We start from the raw sequence: 20,260 nt of genomic DNA, 5'->3' as shown, positions 1-20,260 counted from the left end.
TGTGCTCTTTAGATATTTCTCATTATGGATAACCATTACCTTTTAGCCACCGCTTTGAGTTGTTTGGGATTCGACAGTGCAGCCCTATATTTACAGGCTTCTCATGAAATGCAAAGAGCAGTTTCAGGTAGGATTTTTTTTCCCAAGAGCATGGCAGGGAGGAAACATATTAAACACTCACCACCACAACCCGGCTTCTTATGCTTCCCTTCCGCTGCTACTTGCATAACTAAAAACCCATGTTAATGCATAGCCAGGCTGGATAGCTCAGAGGTTTAGGTATCCATCTGTGGGGCCAAAGGTTGGGAGTTCATTTCCCCCATTGTGCCACCAGGGAGAAGAGCCAGCCTGTGTGGCCTTGGGCGAGCTGCACAGTTCCAGGTTCCTCCCCAGAAGAAGGGAATGGTAAGCCACTTTTGAGTACAGTATTTTCTACCTGGAAAACCCTGAAAAGGGTCACCATAATTCAGAATTGACTTGATTGCACATTATGATGATGATTAAGCTTAAAAGTTGGCTTAAATTTAGGAAGCAATTTTATTGAAACACACCGGGATGTATTTATTTATTTATTGGATTTTTATCTCGCCCATCTAGACTAAAGGTCTACTCTGGGTGGGATAATTCTGAATCTGCCTCACTATGTAATGTTTTTTATATAGCAATTAGTACAAGGACCAATAATCAAAAAGGAAAAAAAAGTGATAGGACATACTTCAGGGACAACATAAAATGAAAGAAAAGCACCACTGTGAGAAAAGTTGAAGGACTGGTTCCCAGGAATGGCATAATGTCTCTTAGCATCTTTCATTCTGACCGTGTTCTGAAAGTCCAGTTTCATCATCCGGAAGCTGTCTAGCAACAGAGCTATTAGGATGAAGGTGAACGAAGCGGGCCAGCGCAAAAATAGAGAAGATGTTTGAGTAGGAAGAATAATCAACAGCTCCCGTTTTAAGAAATCCTGTAACGATGTCTTGCTGAGGAGAGGAAAGAGAAAGAAATGCCTTCAGCAAAATGTATACATAAATAGACCTCATCTCCGTACAATGACCAAATCCGCCCCCTCAGAGAACAGAGACACAAAATAGAGTTATACTATGTTCTGGTAAGTATTTTTTAAGAGCTGGGGGTTCCTTCCTATATATTGTCAAAAAGTCAGCCACAGACAAGACTGTTGAACAACCCTGGGTCCACAAATATTCTTGGACTAAAACTCCCAGAAGCTTTCACCACTAGCTGTGCTGGCCAGGGTTTCTGGCCCCTAAAGTCCAAGAACATTTGGGACACACGGTTGAGAAGCACTGCTATAAAACGAGAAATCAATGCCCATGTTTTCTGACAACCCAGAGCCAATTCATACGCAACACAGATGTTTAAAAATATCCCTGGCTCTTCAGGCTGAAAATCCAAATGGGACATTTTATGGTGGAAAAAAAAATATGAACTGCAACTTTCCTGTCTTTTAAAACGGAATAAAATCTGTCATAGGGTGTGGGTTGCCTCACTTCCTCGAACAGTAGGCTCCACTGTGTCTTCTACCCTGATTTTTGCAAAAAGTCAATCCCTGCCACAGGCTTGCATGCCACTGAAGCAACGCGAGGGCCTTTGCATAGGATGTTTCCCACAGAAGCAGTAGCAGCAGCAGTGAAGGGGAGAGAACAAGAGGCACTTAGATGAATCCCTTTGCTCGTGGCATACAGATATTCTCAGCACCAGTGGGCTGAGGGCTGAGTGGAGGACTGCACTTCTTCGGCAGTGCTTTTTAAAGTGACATCTCCCCCTCCCCTCTGTTCCATCTACAGGCCACCACTGTTCCATGTATTATTAAAGCTGCATGGAGGCCACCGGTAGGATATATATCTTTATGGCAGTAATTACATGTTGATTGGCCTCAGTCTCTCAGTACTTGATAGTACAGAAGGGCTCTGCACATACACCATTATTTCTATATGTATCTACATCTGGAGGCCATAGCAACAAGCACCAGTCTGATCAATAAAACCTGTAACACACCCGAGGCCAATCCCCAATGGTTGTCTGCTTGTCGATCACAGCCTTGATCCCCCTTTCCAGGACACGAACATCAGGATATCTGAAAAGCAAATGCCATACTAGCTATTAGTCCTGGCAGCCTATACCGGGAAAGAAAATGCCATATCTTTTTTGACACCAATGACCTAAATGTCTGCTGGCTCCGAAACAGATAAGCGCAAATAAAACTCCTTGCTGAATATGTCAGTAATGCCCCATTTGTTCTTGAGCGGTGGAATTTATCTACCTTACTTTGTAGGCTCAGCTATGCAAAAAGTTTCTGCTTGTTCCCTCTCAGAGGGAGGTGTCCCCAAGCCATTCCAAATATCCAGGGGGAATAGGAATTTTGAATCCATAAAATATTCTGGGACCCAGTGAGGAGTGTGCACATTGCTTCATTTGCTGCTTGTGGGATTACTTTATGCTGAACTCAAGTTGCCTTTTATCTACTGCCTGCCTACCTGCCTTTGTGCCTCCATCTTAAATCCTTTTTTTTTCCTCCTTAATTTTTTTGTATGATTTTCCCCATTTCTTTGGATTATTTTTGCTGCTGTCATTAGCCTCCCTGTGGCAGCCTGCCTCCTGGGAGCTGTTTTATGGATTTTTCCCTTTTAATTTATTTAGAAATTGTTTTTTTGAGGCTTCACTTTCTTGGGATTATTTTTGCTGCCTGTACTTGGCCTGCCTGTTCTTGCTGAGTGGACTCAAATAATACAAGAGAAGGCGTCAAATGAGAAATCTCCCCATATTTTAGTAGTATTGGTTGGAAGGGGCCTGATTGTATTTCTTGCTTTTATTTGCTTGTGTTTTTTAATTTGCTTTTTTATTTGCTTTTATTTGTTCGATTTTCTTGGCTGGGGACTATGTACTGTATGTTTTTTATTTTGCAGTTTTTTTCCCTGAGTAGGGAAGGCACTTTCCCTGTTTGATTTATTTTTTTAAAAAAATGTTACTTGGTTAATTTACTGTGTATTTATTCAGTTAAAGTTGTTTATTTTAGTTCATAGTTGGGTGTGTGCTTCTGCTTTTTTTGGAGCAGTTTTAAGGGTTCTTTAGAGTTTTTGGAATGCCAGGAAACACAAATGGGAAACTTGAAAGTGGCCTTCCCTTTCGTGTAAAACAAAAGGACTGGTAAATGAAAAATATGACTACAAAAGAGTCGCACCTAAAAGAACCCAAAACAAATACAAAAATATTTGTCATGCACATCTCTACTAATCATGAGAAGACTCTATTAGATTCCAGTGGAATCAGATGACAAGAAGAAGATGCTTCTTTCAGTCCCCAACCAAGATCAGAATTCCTTCAAACTCTCTGATAATTCTTGGCATCCTTTTAAAAGCAGGTAGATGAGCCCAGGCATTATAGAGATTCCAGAGTTTCTGAGATAATTCTAATATCGTATCAGCACATGGATCACAAGTTTCACATACCTGTAGATGCTTCTGCTGTTACTAGTTGGCAGGACATTAAAACACACACAAAAACATTATTTTCTAAAATTACTGTGTGTTTGTTGAGGTACGTTTGTTGTGACCGGGCACCAAATTCGGATAAATCTCCGGTTACTAAACAAATTAGTCTGATTAACATACATAAATTGATGAGAGGTCCAGACTGAAGTTGAATTGCCAGATTCCATTCTGGAGCAAAGTGAAACAAAGCAAGATTATAGGTCCATTTGTGTCTAGAACAGAAATCCAACTGGATAAGCCACGGATTGCTTCAAGACTTTTTCTTGCTTTTCTTGAAAAAAGCAAATTTAAAGATGCCTAGTATACGAACTATTGAAACTATTTGACATCTGGTATATTTAGCATGTATCATGTGTCCACATTTTATTTACAACAGTACTAAACCAAAAAAGTTTCAGCCATTTTTGCCTTCCAAGGCACATCAATGTGAGGCTTACAAATTAATTCTGGATCACTTCATGTTGAGATTTATTTGAAAGCCTCAAATTGGCCTTCACATCTGATCAGGGGGTCCCTGTACAGCCGTAACCTTTGTTTTTCCTCCAAAGTGCACATTCAGTGTAAAGTGCTTGTATTCTTTGTGAAATCTACAATTTCCTTTCTATGCAGAAACTAGCTGTTGGGAAATCATCAGGTATTTATTCTCCTTCCTCTGTTTTAATAACAATATTATTACTAATATGAAACAATAACACCATAAATTCCACAGGGATTATAGGATCATGAGAGACTTTCAAGTCATAGCTGTGATTTTCTAATGAAATTTTTCCCCAGTTATGATTATGTCATAGAAGTATATCTACATGTTCCATATACAGGGTTGTGCTGGGGGGGGAGTCTCTTTTTTTTGAAAAATTAAGGGTTTGTCATTTCATCTTCTATTCAGAACATTTCTTCAAAATTTATTGTTTTCCTAGTGATTTTCCCATGTGTGTATTCACATTTACCTTTATTTGCCTGATCGTTTGATCCTCTTTACAGCAGGGACTTAAAAATACTCAAGTGACCCTGTCATCCCTCAGCAACCATAAGCTTTCAAAGAAACCAGAAAATGAGTTGTCTGTTTCCATGACAGCCTGACAGGAAGAAAAAAGCTTCAGAATTCCATCATATCTGCAATAAAACCTCCAGAGATATAGTCCAGTTACAGGGTTGCATAGCTGCTTGCATAGATTCTCCTGTGAAACAGAGTCATTGGTCTCCACAGTAACTTGTTTATTTTCAGCCACTGACAACTAAAAATCCAACGAACATTTCAGGTCCAAATAATAATGGGCATAAGCTTATTGGACTGGTAGACCTATTGTGAGATTCTGCTGCTTCAAGATTCCTTTCTAGTTTCCAGAAGCGTCTTTACATTTTGTCACATACCAGAAACTCCATGAATGCCTAAGTTATGCCCATGGGAACAATCTGGTTTGATATCTTTTTCCTACTTAGATAAGTTTTCAACAGCTGATAGTTTTCTATTTGCTTCCACTTACCTAGCAGCCATCAGTCCCAGTAGAGCCCAGGCAGTATGGTGGATCTGGGATATGGTATGCTGAATATATTTGTGATGTCTGAAGGATTCAAATTCCTCTCCCCAACCACCATCTGCCATTTGTTTGGAGACTAAGAACTCACAAGCCTTGGTCACCTCCTCACATGCCATGCTGGGAAGAAGAAAGAAAGAATTAACTGAGAGTGTGGGAAAGCGACAGTAACCTACGTAATGTCTACTCCCATTTCTATCAGAAAGCAAAGTTAGCTTTTGGTCATCTTTTCAGATCCAGTTCCCATGTGGCCTTTTAATCCAAATCTATATATAAGGCCATCTCTGTTTGAGCAGTAGGTTCCTACACAGCAGTGCAGCAAAATGGAAGGTACAGTGAGCACTATGAAGTAACATCACCAAAATGACTCTAGTAATGATATTACTAATATCATTCAAAACCAAGCATGATTCTCTGCATTTATAGAGTCCCAAGGGTATCTAATAGTCTCTCCACCATCCCAAAGCAAAGGTCAAAGGCAGAACAATGTTAATATTCATTAATGTTCTGACTGAAAACATGTTGTTCTTCTTACTTACCGACCATGATAAGTGTATCCCATACATGCAAATGCTTCCAGTGCAAACCAGGTGCCGTATGTGAAACACAGACCCCATGTCCTGTTAAAAAGACAAAGGCCAGCAGCCAATGAATGCAAGATACTGAAATATGTGTCGGCCCATGCCCTTTGTAAGGTTCTTTTGTCCATTCTTTCTTCGTGTGTTCATTTATTTTTGCAACAGCATGTTCTACCACAGGGTGCACAAAGTAGTGAACAATGATATAAATGGGAGGTGACATCATGGCAGTGGGATTTCAATGTTTAACAAGTCATGGATAAGAGCTCAAGATAGCAAGATTAAGAACATAGCTGAATATCTTAAAACACAATACTGTACTCAGGTAAATTATTATCTTAAGAACTCTCACACAATCAGATGCTATGATGTGTAGTGACAGAGTCTATTTCAGTGTGAAATAATGGTGAGCAACTCACCCATACCAGCCGCCATCTCCTCTTTGCATATTACGACAAAACTGCAAACCCTTATTGAGAGTATCACTGGAGAGAAGAAACAAAGGCATTGTCTTACATCCCATATAACTTGTTTCTAGAGAAGGCTTGACCTAAAGCACTCTTCAAGCTGTTCTGATTTGGAACCCACCTTTAATCAAAATATATTATCTGGGCACCTGTTGTTGGTGGTGCTGGTTATTATATGGTGCTACTGCTCCTCTTAGATGAAGCCACAAAGCCATAGTGGGCTCCATCCACACTCATGACTAATTACTACAAAATCTGTCCTTCATCTAGTTCTAATCCAATGCTAGCAACTTTATGAACAAGATAGATATCCCATGTAGATTTCTGCTCCATACAGAAAATAGTACACATGTTGCCTTGACATGTATGAACATACAGTATTTTGAAGAATGATCTTTTATGCAGAAATTATGTATTTTTAGGAATTTCCAAAGACGTGTTGTGTTAGTCTATCTCAGTATGTTGGCAAAAGGGGGAAAATCAAAGACCAGAAAAAGCAAAATATTGTAGCACTTTAAAGACTGACAATTTTTGTTCAGTGTGAGCTTTCTCAACTCAATTCAAAATCCATTTCTTCAGACATCAGGGGAGAAAATAGATGTGCCCTATATTTATTCCATGTGGTGAGATTCCTGTCCAGGTGAGAATACAGATGTGGTGTCCACCCTAAGTTATGCATTATTCATAAGTTGTATGTTAATATGGTTGTGAGGCGGAGCCAAAGGGGCTGCTGAAGAGGCGGAGCCTGGGAGAGAAGTTCAATCTGAGCCAGAGAGAGCTAGAGAGGAGGATAGTTTGGGGGTTTGAGGCAGATATAGAGAATTTAGAAGTGGTTTACAATTCCCTTTTTCTGGGAGGCACTTCTAGGATTGTGCAGTTTGCCTAAGGCTACTCAGGCTAGCTTTTCTTCCAGTCAAATAGATTGATCCTCTGTTACGTTCCCTCTGCTGTTCTGGAGTAGATTAATGTATCAATATTCAAATATAAGTCCTGGTAAATTCAAAAAGGTTTAGTCCTAGATAAATGTGCATAGGATTGAACTCTAAGTATTTCAATAATGAGATCTTGATTTCTGTACATATACAAATTGAACCATATTATATAAAACTCTGCTTCTACATTGAATTATTAATTATACTGATCAATAAATCTGATTCCTGGATCTCAAAAAAAGGTCCATATTTAGATGGATATAATATTTAACATATTTAATCTGGCATGGCCTGAAACATGGATCTAATTCGTGCAAATGGAGAGAACAATTTTCTGAAACTGAAGTTCAGACTCCTATACACCCCCATGGTTGGAATAATGTCTATATTCAATACATAAAACAATGTAACTTGGCCTCTCAATTTCTACAGAGTTTCTTTATTCCTTTACCTGATTTCATCTGCACGATGATCTGGAAATCTCTTCTGGAAATATTTTAATCCTTGCATAACTGATGACGTACATTCAACACAGGCACGATCTAGTATATAATCGCCTTCAAAAAATAAGATAAACATTATATTTACAACAAATTCATTCTTTCTCTTCCATTATTCTCACTTACTTCTATGAAACAATCCTCAAATCATTACTCTTTAAAAAAGAGAGAGAGAAAACAAGTTCAAAAAAAGATGGTCACTTTTTCAAACATCTACAGGAAAAGGTGGGTCAAATATCTTTAATTATTCCCATAAATTCATTAGCAGCTATATTTGGCACAAGCATGTTCCCACATCATCTTGCTTGCCCCCTGAAATCAGGAGGCCTGGTACAGTGGTGCCTCGCATTACGATTGCTTCGTTTAACGACGAAATTGCATTACGATGAACTTTTTGCGATCGCAAAATGACGTTTCCTATGGGGGAATTTCGCTTTGCGATGATCAGTTCCCTGCTTCGGGAACCAATTCTTCACAAAATGACGATTTTCCAACAGCTGATCGGTGGTTTCAAAATGGCCACCGGGTAAATAAAATGGCTCCCCGCTGTGTTTAGGGACGGATTCCTCGCAAGACAGGCAGTGAAAATGGCTGCCCTATGGAGGATCTTCGCTGGACGGTGAGTTTTAAGCCCATCGGAATGCATTAAACAGGTTTCAATGCATTTCTATGGGCTTTTTAATTTTGCTTTACAATTTTTCGTACTACACCGATTTCGCTGGAACGAATTAACATCGTAATGCGAGGCACCACTGTATTATGATCTATCTTCAAAGATCTGTAACAGAGTTGAGAATCATGTGGGCCACCAGCCCCAAACATCCCCCCCAAAGCCATTTGATGACCTCTAAAGCACCACCACTGGGGGTGGGAGGAGAGGATGCATTTTTAAAGCATTTTGTTTGTTTTAAGTGGCTTATAGAGGCTTAATCACTGAAATCCAGCGGCCAAAAGAAAATAAAGTTCCTCTTTTTGATGAAATTTTCAGGGGAAAGGGGAGTAGTAGTGGTCCACAGCATGGCTTAAGGGGACAACCCTGGTCACTGGAACCATTAAGATGGCCCATCCCAGTCTACAATGCAAGGTCCTAGGAGACTCAAACTAGAGATACTGGCAGCAGAGTCTGGTCCCTTACTTCCCATATCACTGAGGCAGCTCCCAAGGCAGAGCAAGCCTTGCCTGTGCCATGCTGCAGTGCTCCCTGTACAACAGCTCAACAGCTCAGCCAAACTTGATGCCTGTGGATGCCAATCAGGATTGGTTAACTTTATTTAACTGAGGTGTGGCAATTCTTTATTAAGAGGCCACATGAGCTGCCTTGAGTGACTGCTTGACATTTAACTGTCACTTATCTCTGTCCCATCAGATCTTTGCTGGGCCACAGGCTTGTGTCGGCCCGTATTGTCTTCTCTGGTTATTTGTGCTTTCAGTTGACCTTTTAAACTTGAATTGCCTTCTAAGGAAATGATTACATTTCTGACCACCATTTGAAATCTTGGTGATATTCAGTGCCCTTAAGGCTGATCACAAAGTTTTTCACAAATTCACACATGATCCCTCGGTAGTTGTTCTGCTGGTAAGATGTTGTTCTTACTATACATATCTCCAGAGTTCATGAGTGACAATAGGTAGTTTCCATGCATGGCTTCATAGGGAGCAAAACCTCCATTAGCATTTCTCATGTCCAGCATCTGAACAGAAACACAAAAGGAAAAAACAGGGACAGGGAATATTAAAACTGACGTGATGAGTCTCCAAGTATACATGTTCAAGGGTGCTGTTACCATTAGGTAAAGATTGTTCTTACCAATCAGCTAAAAACTCTTAGTGTCAGCAATGAAAAGGCAAATTTCCCTTGACTAGGCTGAGATGTATTGCTAATGCGTTTTATTTACTTCATTCTTCTGAATAAAAAAGGAAGGAAAGTATAAAAGACCTGCTTGATGGACCTATGATGTCTTCCCTAAGGGTTACTGTAAATGGTCGTCTTCTGGATAAGTTTGACTTTTGACATTACCCAAGGGTGTTGGATTCCAGATGGAAATTGTATTTAAGAAAGGGAATGAGTTAAAAGAATATGTCTAATACAAATAAAAAAATCGAGGAAGACTCTGGTGTCCCACTTTCTTCCAAAGGGTAAGAAAACACAAGCATTTGATGATATTTAATCACTCCTAAGAAACAGCCAATTTAAGGTTTGACATTAGTTTCCATTTTTGTCCATCCCAAGCCAAAATGAGCTCTCTGGCCTGCTTTTTCAAGCACACACGCTGGCCTCATCCCAATTCTTGATCAGCACCTATGATGAGTTTGCAAGTTAAATATACAAGAATGGGCTAATTCAGGACACAGTTCTACCCTTCACAAAACTTACACTTTGAATAACGTGCCACAATCAGTTGAACTCTCCCTGCTACTCATAAGGTCCAAGCCCCTTGCATTCTGCTTTTGCCTTCAAATCGTTAGAGGAATTTAGCAATCCTTCGACCATGTTATTGTTAATCCTGACTATTGGTAAACTTTCCATCCAACTTTTAGGCTATCCAGAATGAGCTTTCATTGTTTGGATACTACTTAGAACCCTTTACTTAAGCTAAGAGGCATATACATGAACATTATTCAAAGAGGACAACATGCTGTCCTTCTAGCCATGCCATTGATACTTCCACCAACTGTCTTCAAGCCAGAGCCCAAAAAATCAATATAATTCATGTGAGTGAATGAGTTTGGACACTCATGTCCCTCCGCCCTTCCAGGGGTCCTTGCCCAAGGTACATGGTGGGCACAGGGTAGATCTCTTCTCTAGGGTGTTACCAGACTGAACACTCCAATGGAGCTCAGAAGCTGAACAGACCCAGATGAGCAAGAAGAGGAGAAAGTGGGGAAAGACCACTAAAAATATTTCCTGCCATAGTGGACTACTCTACTCTGTGAATCTCCACATTTCTGCTGTGCAGCTAGAGGGATTGAACCAAAAAAATCTAAAATCTACCACAAAGTAGAAAAAGGAGGAAGACAGTGAGACAGAGACTAGGCAGTTGCCTCCAAGTGGAGAGGAAATGAGCCAGTCTCTGCAGTACATACTGGCTTCATATCTACAAAACAAAACCCTTCTCTAGCTGATTAAATATCAGTCTGAAAGAGGTCTGTTTGGAAGGGCAAAAAAGTCCCTAAAACCAAAGACCAATCTGTGGGACACCTGAGAGAGGCTGATGAAGGGTCAGATCAACTGGGAGTATTTGAGCCCAAACCAATGGCATTGCTTATTCCGAGGGCAAAGGTTGCACCAATTGGCAAGGGAAGTAATGAGGCTGGTGGTTTATAAGCCTGAACAGTGTTACAGACCCTCAGAGAGAGAGAGAGAGAGAGAGAGAGAGAATGCTGATGAAGGTAACTCCCTCCACCCCTGAGAAAGGTCACTTCAAACTCTAGCTAATTGGTCATCCCCACTCTCTCAGAGGGGGCATATACATTCACAACCCATCATCACAGACCTAGAAGCTTCTTCCCTGTCTTCCTTTCTTGGTATCCCAAATCTCACCGCATTGACAGCATCAAAGAACTGCTGAGGCTCCACATGTTCTTCTATGAACGGGCATTTTTCCTCCAGCAACATCAATGTCTTTATTGCTTCTCCAGTGCCGTCACAGATTATCCAGCCATTATCTGGGTTGCTGAAAGGGAATCCTCCCTGGGAATGTAGGGAAATAACAGAAGAATGAGAACAAATCCATTTCTCTTTGGCCACCAGGCTGCAGAAAGGAATAGAGACTTATAATTAATTCCAAAACATATATTACAGCAGGTGTCACCTCTAGAGATGGGAGTATTCGTATTCATATATGAATATCCCTCCACAGGTGCAGATAACGAGGGACCGGCCCCCTGGGGCCAGACCAACCACTCACAATTCTGCCCCTGCTGTGAGCTCTGCAGCGCCTTCCTATCTCTCCATTGCTTGTGATGAATTAGCCACTCTGCGACCTGGCAGAGAGGCTCGTCATCCCGCCTTCTGCCAGGAGTGGCTAATCCATCGCTAGCAATGGAGTCACGAAGCAATGGGGTCACGAAGAGTCGGACACGACTAAACGACTAAACACACACAGCAATGGAGTGATAGGAATGAACCATGGAGCTCACAGCAGGGACAGAATTATGAGTGATCTGGCCCCAGGGGGGCAGAACCTTATTATCTGCACCTGTGGGGGGATATTCATATACGAATATGAATACCCACATCTCTAATCACCTCCTCTCCCACTACAGTTTACCAGGCACCTTGCCTACAAATTTCATGGGCTTTCAGACATCATTCAAAGCCATTATAACTGTGTGATTTGAGACATTGGCTGAAATCCTGTTGCACAGCCTATGCAATGTACGGCTGGTGATGTCATCAGCTGCAGTGATTTTTCAGAAATTAAAGACTTCCTTCCTACCCATGGCCCCAACAGTTCCCTCACAATTAAAGGGATCCCAAGGAAGGATTTGGAAGGGAACTGGAAAAATTTAAATTATAAAAAAAGTATTAGCTGATATCATCCACCTTCCCCAGTATAACTTCCAGCAACAGGATTTAGCCATTCATTGTGCACTTTGGTACCAGGCAAGGAGTTCTCATTCTTTCAAGCCTTGTTAATTGCAATAAACTTTACTGCTTACTTGTTTCTTTGAGCTGTGTCTAAGAGCCATTTAAGGATATTTTTGATTTGCTTAGTATTCATTGCTTGCAATATCCTAATCTCTGCTATTTTAAATGGGGTTTTTGACCACTCTTAGATGAAAAAAAAATAGCTGGATTTACTTATTTAATTATGTTTTATTTGGCACATGACCCAGACAGCTATGGATTTACACCTCAGTAGTGTAGCTAAATAAATAATTTTCTTATTGTTATCAGAAAAGTATATCTCACATGTTCAGTATGCTATTTGGCTTGACCTTGACTAATATCAGGTTTAGACTATTAGCTTTCTTATTCTGAGCAAAATATGCAAATTAACATCCTCTGCAAATAAAGAGGAAAAAGGTAAGAGAAATTAGACTCCCTGTACCCAAAGGAATATAAATAAGGACCTAGAGTACACCTCTGAAGATGTACAGTAACTACATTGAGAAATGATGCAGGAAATCCTCTGGGATTGGGACAGTTTGATTTGCATTACTTTCCATTGATTACATGTCATAAAAGCAAATGTGAATCAGTCAAATCTGTTTTAGTCTTTTCTTCCGCCATTGAGGCTTCTACCTCTTTGGTTTAGGTGGTGTAATCATCTGTGTTGATGTGGAGGGATTTGTAGCCAATGCATTCAAAGCCATTCCAGCCAGCTCAAGCAGGAGTGAGAGAGGCAGGTCAGTAGAGAAACTCAGTGTTGTTTGATTCCTGTCCTCCCCATGCTTGGCGCCTGGATCTAATATCATCTATGCTTCCTGATCCATTTCTTCATTTTTCTTTTAAAAGCCTGCTAATGTAGAGCTGGGGCAGCTGGGTGACCAAAAGGAAGTGGGAAGAAGAACAAGGACTGAGCAAAGAGAGAGGAGAGGATGCTTTAAGGCAGCTCTGATCTAACTGTGCCTGCTGTAAATCTGGACAGCCAAAGCACAGCAAAGCTCCCTTAAGAAGCTGAAAACAAGGCTGAAGCGAAAACTTCCTCCTATCTCTCTGCTGAAACCACATTTTTTCTCTCTCTTCATTCACCTTGCTGGCCAGCTCTAAGGTAGTAAGCCTAAAAGAAAAGAAGGGAGAGCAGAAACCAGAAGACCCAGATACCAAGTGTGGGAGGAGAGGACTGAGATGGTTAACAACTTGCAAGCAAGGCTAACTTCTTCCTCTCTTTCTGGTGACTCCTGTGTACAAGCAAATTACTCTAGGGAAACTTGACTTTCTGGGTGCAACTTCACAGCAGATCTATTTGCATTTTCCTGCTGTGTAATCACACTTTTACTTTCCTATCTCTTTAGTTTTGTCCATGTTGGCTAAAAGATTAAAGTTATAGTCCAATACATCTATGTAAAGTGTCTGGTTAACCAGACTTTTTAAGATGTATGCTCTATGACCATAACTCCCAATCTAATTACAATGTGGGAGAAACAGAAATTTAAAATACATAGCACACTCATCCTATCACTTCTGATAGCCAGGAATTAATGTTTCAATCTCCACTTTTTGCTGGCTACATCTCACACACTGCAGGATTCAAAATGTACCTTATTCATTTGGCGATAGTATCTCTGGTAGTTGGGCGGATTATCTAGTATCTGAAAAAGACATTGAGAATATATTATGCAATGGGCTTGCAAAGTATCTGCATATTATATGGAACTTTAAACATAAGGAGTGGGAGTTCTTTGGAGGGCACTGGCTTTGAAGATACTCTGTTTATGTTTCTCTAACTGTGTAGAGACCATTCCTGGGCACAGGACAGAAGAAAGGTAGCTGGACATATCAGAGAAAGAGAAGATCTCATAGGGAGCAAAATTGGGAAGATTATCCTCCCAACATCATATATATGCGAAGGGAATGGTAAATACACACACACACACACACACACACACACACACACATTTATATATAGAAGTTATAGCCCCACCTGTTTAAAAACATAAACACTGGACTCTGACACATTTTTGTAGACATAATATCACTACTGGAAACATGCCAAGTTAGCTACCATACTCCGTCCTAGTGGAAACCCATGACACTATTGATTTCTCGTGTGGAGTCATTCTATCTTAGATTCTCACCTGTGAGGATTTCAGGTACGCATTGGCTCTCTTAAGACAGGATTCATATTCAGGGTTGTTCTGAATACCAGCCTAGAAAAACAAAGATGTTAAGGTGAATCTATTCAGTTTCTGGTGAAGTGAAATGAGTAGTTTCCCTCCTCCTTGAACCTTCTAATAGTCTAGAGGAGAAGGTAAAGGAACAAGTGAACATGAAAATGTGGAAAGGAAGCTTGTTCCAGGCCCCAGTCTTTGTTCCCATCAAGCTGCAGGATGCTGAATCAGCCAAGCTGAAATGCTGAAAGGATGGGAGCATGAGAAGACAGATAATGTCTATTTCTAGACACATGGAGAGGTACAGCCTCCCAAGGAGAAAAACTGAATAGACATCACCTGGAATATATCTGAATATAGCCATGTTTAAAACTGGAACAAAATTATAAGAACAAACACACATGATGGTAACGATGATTACGATTACTGGACTTTATGCTAAAACAGCAGCCTAGACAATTTGCCTTTTAAAGTTGTGATAGGTATTCACAACACTTGGAGGCCATGATGTGGACACTTTGGTTAAATCATACATACACCGGCTACCAGTCTTTTCATTTCTCTAACTAAATGCTGATTGGTTGGATAGCAGAGTTTGATTTCCCATTATGTGTCCCAAGGGAAGAGCCAGCCTGTGTAGTCTTGGGCAAGCTGCAGTGTCCCAGCATGCATCCCGCCAAGAAGAAGGGAATGGCAAACCTTTTTTTATTATGCTATACTTAGAAAACCCTGGAAAAGGTTGCCATAAGCAGAATCAACCGGATGGAACATAATTAATGATTAAACGCATATGAATGTACAAGGTGTCATGGTAGCATCTCAGACAAAACAAATTAGTAGAGCTAGAAATGGGAAATGGTACCTCAAGGAAGCTTTGAACAGCAAACGTTGTGTTCCATGTCTGAGGTACTAAGACCTGATAGAAGGCAAGCAGAATTTTGTTAAGCAGAGCAAAGTGACAGAAGGTGTATCTCTTCTTAATTTTTTCCTTTTTTAAAAAAAAATAAACAATATCTCTACTGGGTACATTTTCAATATAACAGTATCACAGCAATAACATTCATTATAACTATAGCAGTAATGAAATTCATTCACATAGTAAAGCATTTGTCATGGTCATTTCTGTATATTTTAGGATTTGGTAATATAGAAAGGTAAACTGAGCAAATAATTTACTTTCATGTTTTATACATATGCACACACAGACACTTCATTTTAAAGATTATCTGCTAGCGTATCTTTCTATAGTTGGCAATGTGAAATTCCATCAATTTTTTTTCTGTCTATTTTTGCTACTGTTTCGTCCTTTTTATTTTCAGTTTGTCAGATGTGCCGAACCAGGCCCTCCTCCAAAAGGTGGGCATTTCCATAACACTCCTTTTCTAGACCTGTCATTATGCAAGCCCACCTCTATTTCTACACAAACCATCACTGGGTGAAGCCCTTGGGACAAAAATGTGCACCTTTGCTCTAAACCCATGTTAGAACTGCTGGTTAATTCAGTGATTTAGGTGTCTGTCTTGGAGATGGGCACGAATCAGATAAATGATTATTTGTTTTGATTAGTGATTCATCCAGGTCGATTAATAACTCATTGTAAATTTATGATTGATTTTTTTGATGAATCAATAAATCAATTTGTCAATTTATTTTTACTTTAAAATTCTATAAAATTGCCCCACAAGCACCGAGACACACCAAATTTGCAAGCTTCCCCTGAATCTCCTCTACAAGACTTGCAAGACAGGTGAGTTTGGGTTTTGGATGTTTGAGTTGTGCACACACAGACTCAGGAAAATCCCTCCTGGCACCTAGAGACACCAAAATCACAGCCAAGCTTCTGCTGACTCTCCTCTACAATCCCTCCAAGGTCAGTGAAGATTGGGTTTCAGACACCCAAGTTATACACCCACGAAGCAGGTCCCCCTAGGAAAGTGCCTTTTGTCCGATCTTCACCAAACTTCAAGATTGTAGAGGAGAGTCAGAGGACACTTCCCTGCAATTTTGGTGTCTCTAGGTGCCGGGGGGGGGGGGAGGTTTATAACCAAATGTATCAACAAATAAAAAATTGCTAAAAATTCATTGATCCATATTCGTCAGGGGCATTGATTTGTACTAATACAAATAGATGAATTAATGATTTTTTAAATGAATTTGGTGATTCATTTTGCAGTTCGTGCCCATCTCTAATCTAGCTGCGGAGCCAGAGGTTAGGAGTTCATTTCCCCATTCTGCCTCCTTGATAGGGCTGAACTCAGTGACCCATAGGGTCCCTTCCAGCTCTACAGTTTTAAGATTATTCTAAGATAATTTAACTTCTGACTGAAGAGGTAACACTTTATACATGTGGCCTGTAGTTCATTGATTCTTGTTGATTTCAGGAGCATTGACACTTTGGCATATAATTGGAAGGATAGGGGTGCAGGAAAAAGAAACTAACAATTTATTTTTTGTTGAATGATTACATTAAGATATACTGTTAGTAACTTTGGACTTTTATCTATATAAGTAATAGATAAGCATATATAACTCTTAAACTAGAAATGTTTCATGTTAAATACAATAATAGAAATTGCTGAGTGAAAGATAAATATATTTGTATTACAATATACTCTGTGATTAAGATTATATTTCAGACAATGTATTATGTTAATCACTTTAATTAGAAAGGCTTTTACTGAATTTAGTATTTGAAGCATTGATTTGAAATATATGTGTATATATACATAAATATATACAGAGTGGAGAATATAATATGGTTTAAAGATGTTAGTAGGGCAATATGATTTATGTAGTCAGGACTACATATTGGATATGATTGTATGGAAAACACCTCCCCACATATATGTTTTTGTATGTTTTGTATGTCTGTTTGGGATATAATAATAATAATAATAATAATAATAATAATAATAATAATAATAATAATAATAATAATAATAATAATAATAATAATAATAATAATAATAATAATAATAATAATAATAATAATAATAACAACAACAACAACAACAACAACAACAACAACTCAATGTCAAAGTCCATATTGCCTTACCTGTGACATCATACCATCTTTTCCAAGCCTACAGAGATGTAAAAAAAAAAACCCAGATGATAACAGATGTATAACATTGCTGCTACATTCATTGCATAATAACGACATTAACATAAAATAATTTTAAGCAGAGTTTTGACATGCCAACACAAGGCAGTAATATAAAATTAAAACCTCTATACTTTCATAATAGTTCTTTTGGTAAACAGGCAAAAAAAGAAAAGAAATAAGAATAAAAATAATAGCATGACATTTATTCTAATCATAAGATCTGCATACACAGTTAACTCATGCATAAGTAAGTGAATATTCAACACAGTATTTAAAAATACTTTCAGTTTCTTCTATTTCTTTATTTGTTCTACCACTTTATATGTTTTTTCCTGCACACTTTCCCATTCATTCAAAAGTATGACATTTCTCCTAATAGCAGTTTTTAGCTCCTCTTTCCTTACAAGGTAGTTCATACCAACAAAACCTGAGGAAATATCTCTCAGAGCAACAACTGGGCCCTCATCTCTTTGTCATCTCTTTCTCCACAAGGAGTGAAACACATCTGAAGATAAGAAACTCTTTCTTGTGTGTACATTCTGGGTTCATGCAAAAATGTAGGGCCCCCACATGAGCAGAACTGTCTCTTTTTTTGAAACCTATCACTCCCCAAGCTAAATCTGTGGTTACTCTTCAGCCTACACTTGGTCTGTTTTGCAGGTCTCTACATTTTTATTTTGTGTGCAACACAGTTGTGTTGTGTTTAATACCCACAGAGTGCTCTGTGGTTATCACTGGTCTCTCTTACATTGTGCATCCAAGCATTGTGTAATAGTCTGATTGTGGAACACTGTGGAAATACTGACAGAGGGGGAGAGGAAGAAGAGATAGAAATACTGGGAGAAATGTTAGTGGCACTGCCATCTCATGAGCCCCCGCCCCCGTTGTTGTTTAGTCATTAAGTCATGTCCAACTCTTCGTGACTCCATGGACCAGAGCACATCAGGTCCCCCTGTCTTCCACTGCCTCCTGGAGTTTCGTCAAATTCATGTTGGTAGCTTCAGTGACACTGTCCAGCCATCTCATCCTCTGTCGTCCCCTTCTCCTCTTGCCTTCATATTTTCCCAACATCAGGGTCTTTTCCAGGGAGTCGTCTCTTCTCATGAGATGGCCAAAGTATTGGAGCCTCAGCTTCAGGATCTGTTCTTCCAGTGAGCACTCGGGGTTGATTTCTTTTAGAATGGATAGGTTTGTTCTCCTTGCAGTCCAGGGGACTCTCAAGAGCCTCCTCCAGCACCACAATTCAAAATCATCAATTCTTCGGCAGTCAGCCTTCTTAAGATCCAGTTCTCACTTCCATACATCACTACTGGAAAAACCATAGCTTTGACTATGTGGACCTTTGTCGGCAAGGTGATGTCCTGGCTTTTTAAGATGGTGTCTCAGTTTGTCATTACTTTCCTCCCAAGAAGCAGGCATATTTTAATTTCATGGCTGCTGTCACCATTTGCAGTGATCATGGAGCCCAAGAAGCTAAAATCTGTCACTGCCTCCATATCTTCCCCTTCTATTTGCCAGGAGGTGATAGGACCAGTAGCCATGATCTTAGGTGTTTTGTTTTTTTAATGTAGAGCTTCAGACCATTTTTCTCAGGAGATAGATAAGGTGGCCAGGAACTCCCATTTCTTTAAGAACTTGCCATAGTTTGCTGTGGTCCACACAATCAAAGGCTTTTGCATAGTCAATGAAGCAGAAGTAGATATTTTCCTGAAACTCTCTGGCTTTCTCCATAATCCAGCGCATGTTAGCAATTTGGTCTCTAGTTCCTCTGCCCCTTCGAAATCCAGCTTGTACTTCTGGGAGTTCTCAGTCCACATGCTGCTGAAGCCTACCTTGTAGGATGTTGAGCATTACCTTGCTAGTGTGTGAAATGAGTGCAATTATATGGTAGTTGGAACATTCTTTGGCACTGCCCTTCTTTGGGATTGGGATGTAGACTGATCTTTTTCAATCCTCTGGCTACTACTCAGTTTTCCAAACTCGCTGGCATATTGAGTGTAGCACCTTAACAGCATCATCTTTTAAGATTTTAAATAGTTCAACTGGAATGCCATCACTTCCACTGGCCTTGTTGTTAGCCATGCTTTCAAAGGCCCACTTGACTTCACTCTCCAGGATGTCTAGCTCAAGGTCAGCAACCAGATTATCTGGGTTGTCCAGGACATCCAGATCTTTCTTAGAGTGGGGGGGGGGCTACTTACTATACAGTAGCCCACCCTACTGTATAGTAAGACATTCCTTGTTCACGTCAGGCAACAGTATCAGATTTCAGTAATCTTTTTGCTTAAAGCCCTGCTACTGTTAGAGCTCAAGCACTCTTTTTTCAACCCAAATACTGACTATTCAGTTAGCAGATTTTGGGTTCTAACATCTGTACAATCTTTGAGTCAAGCCAGATTTAAGATCTCACAATACTTATTTACTTGGAATTGATCCAGATAGATCCAGCGCTAAAAAATCAAGCTTACACAGGGCCACATTTAGCAATTTTATTTCTCCACAGGTGGATTAATTGGATGAAAACACTAGCCTTACCAAAAGTAGTCATAAATTCTGGAGACATGTTCCTGAATGGCTGGAGAATTGCTTCCCTCCATATACCACTGTATCAGCATTTGAAAAGATTTATTGATCTATAGTGTAAGCAAAGAAAGCAATGGTGATTAGGAATTTTGGCCTGAAAGGCCTCTATAGAGTAGATGTTTCTGCCTGTAGCCATATATCCCTGCACATCACCTGCTAAACATAGAAACTCCTTCAGAGGTCTGAACAGGCAAACCCTAACAAGTAGCAATTAGGGTAATGCTAGACATTAAGGGAAATGTATGCTCCTTGTGATTAATCTGTCTTCCTTCACAC

At 39.8% G+C, this 20,260-nt stretch overlaps 1 protein-coding gene across 1 annotated transcript in view; it reads right to left on the bottom strand.

Moving 5' to 3' along the window:
• Positions 1 to 259: 259 nt before the first annotated feature.
• LOC110082270 (lanosterol synthase) overlaps positions 260 to 20,260 on the bottom strand; it is a 38,493-nt gene continuing 18,492 nt past the window's right edge. Inside the window, exons 9-21 of the mRNA XM_078393060.1 lie at positions 19,937 to 20,034; positions 17,351 to 17,378; positions 15,158 to 15,211; positions 14,263 to 14,334; positions 13,726 to 13,776; positions 11,060 to 11,209; positions 9,113 to 9,209; positions 7,470 to 7,575; positions 6,039 to 6,104; positions 5,581 to 5,661; positions 4,991 to 5,161; positions 2,014 to 2,092; positions 260 to 977 (exon numbers count right to left, since the gene is read on the bottom strand). Of these exons, the coding sequence (XP_078249186.1) occupies positions 798 to 977; positions 2,014 to 2,092; positions 4,991 to 5,161; positions 5,581 to 5,661; positions 6,039 to 6,104; positions 7,470 to 7,575; positions 9,113 to 9,209; positions 11,060 to 11,209; positions 13,726 to 13,776; positions 14,263 to 14,334; positions 15,158 to 15,211; positions 17,351 to 17,378; positions 19,937 to 20,034 (1,233 nt within the window). The 3' untranslated portion in view covers positions 260 to 797. The remainder of the gene's footprint in view (positions 978 to 2,013; positions 2,093 to 4,990; positions 5,162 to 5,580; positions 5,662 to 6,038; positions 6,105 to 7,469; positions 7,576 to 9,112; positions 9,210 to 11,059; positions 11,210 to 13,725; positions 13,777 to 14,262; positions 14,335 to 15,157; positions 15,212 to 17,350; positions 17,379 to 19,936; positions 20,035 to 20,260) is intronic.

This window comes from Pogona vitticeps, chromosome 4 (assembly GCF_051106095.1).
Source record: "Pogona vitticeps strain Pit_001003342236 chromosome 4, PviZW2.1, whole genome shotgun sequence".
In the NCBI taxonomy this organism is placed as follows: Eukaryota; Metazoa; Chordata; class Lepidosauria; order Squamata; family Agamidae; genus Pogona; species Pogona vitticeps.
This window is presented reverse-complemented; position numbering and strand designations above follow the sequence as displayed.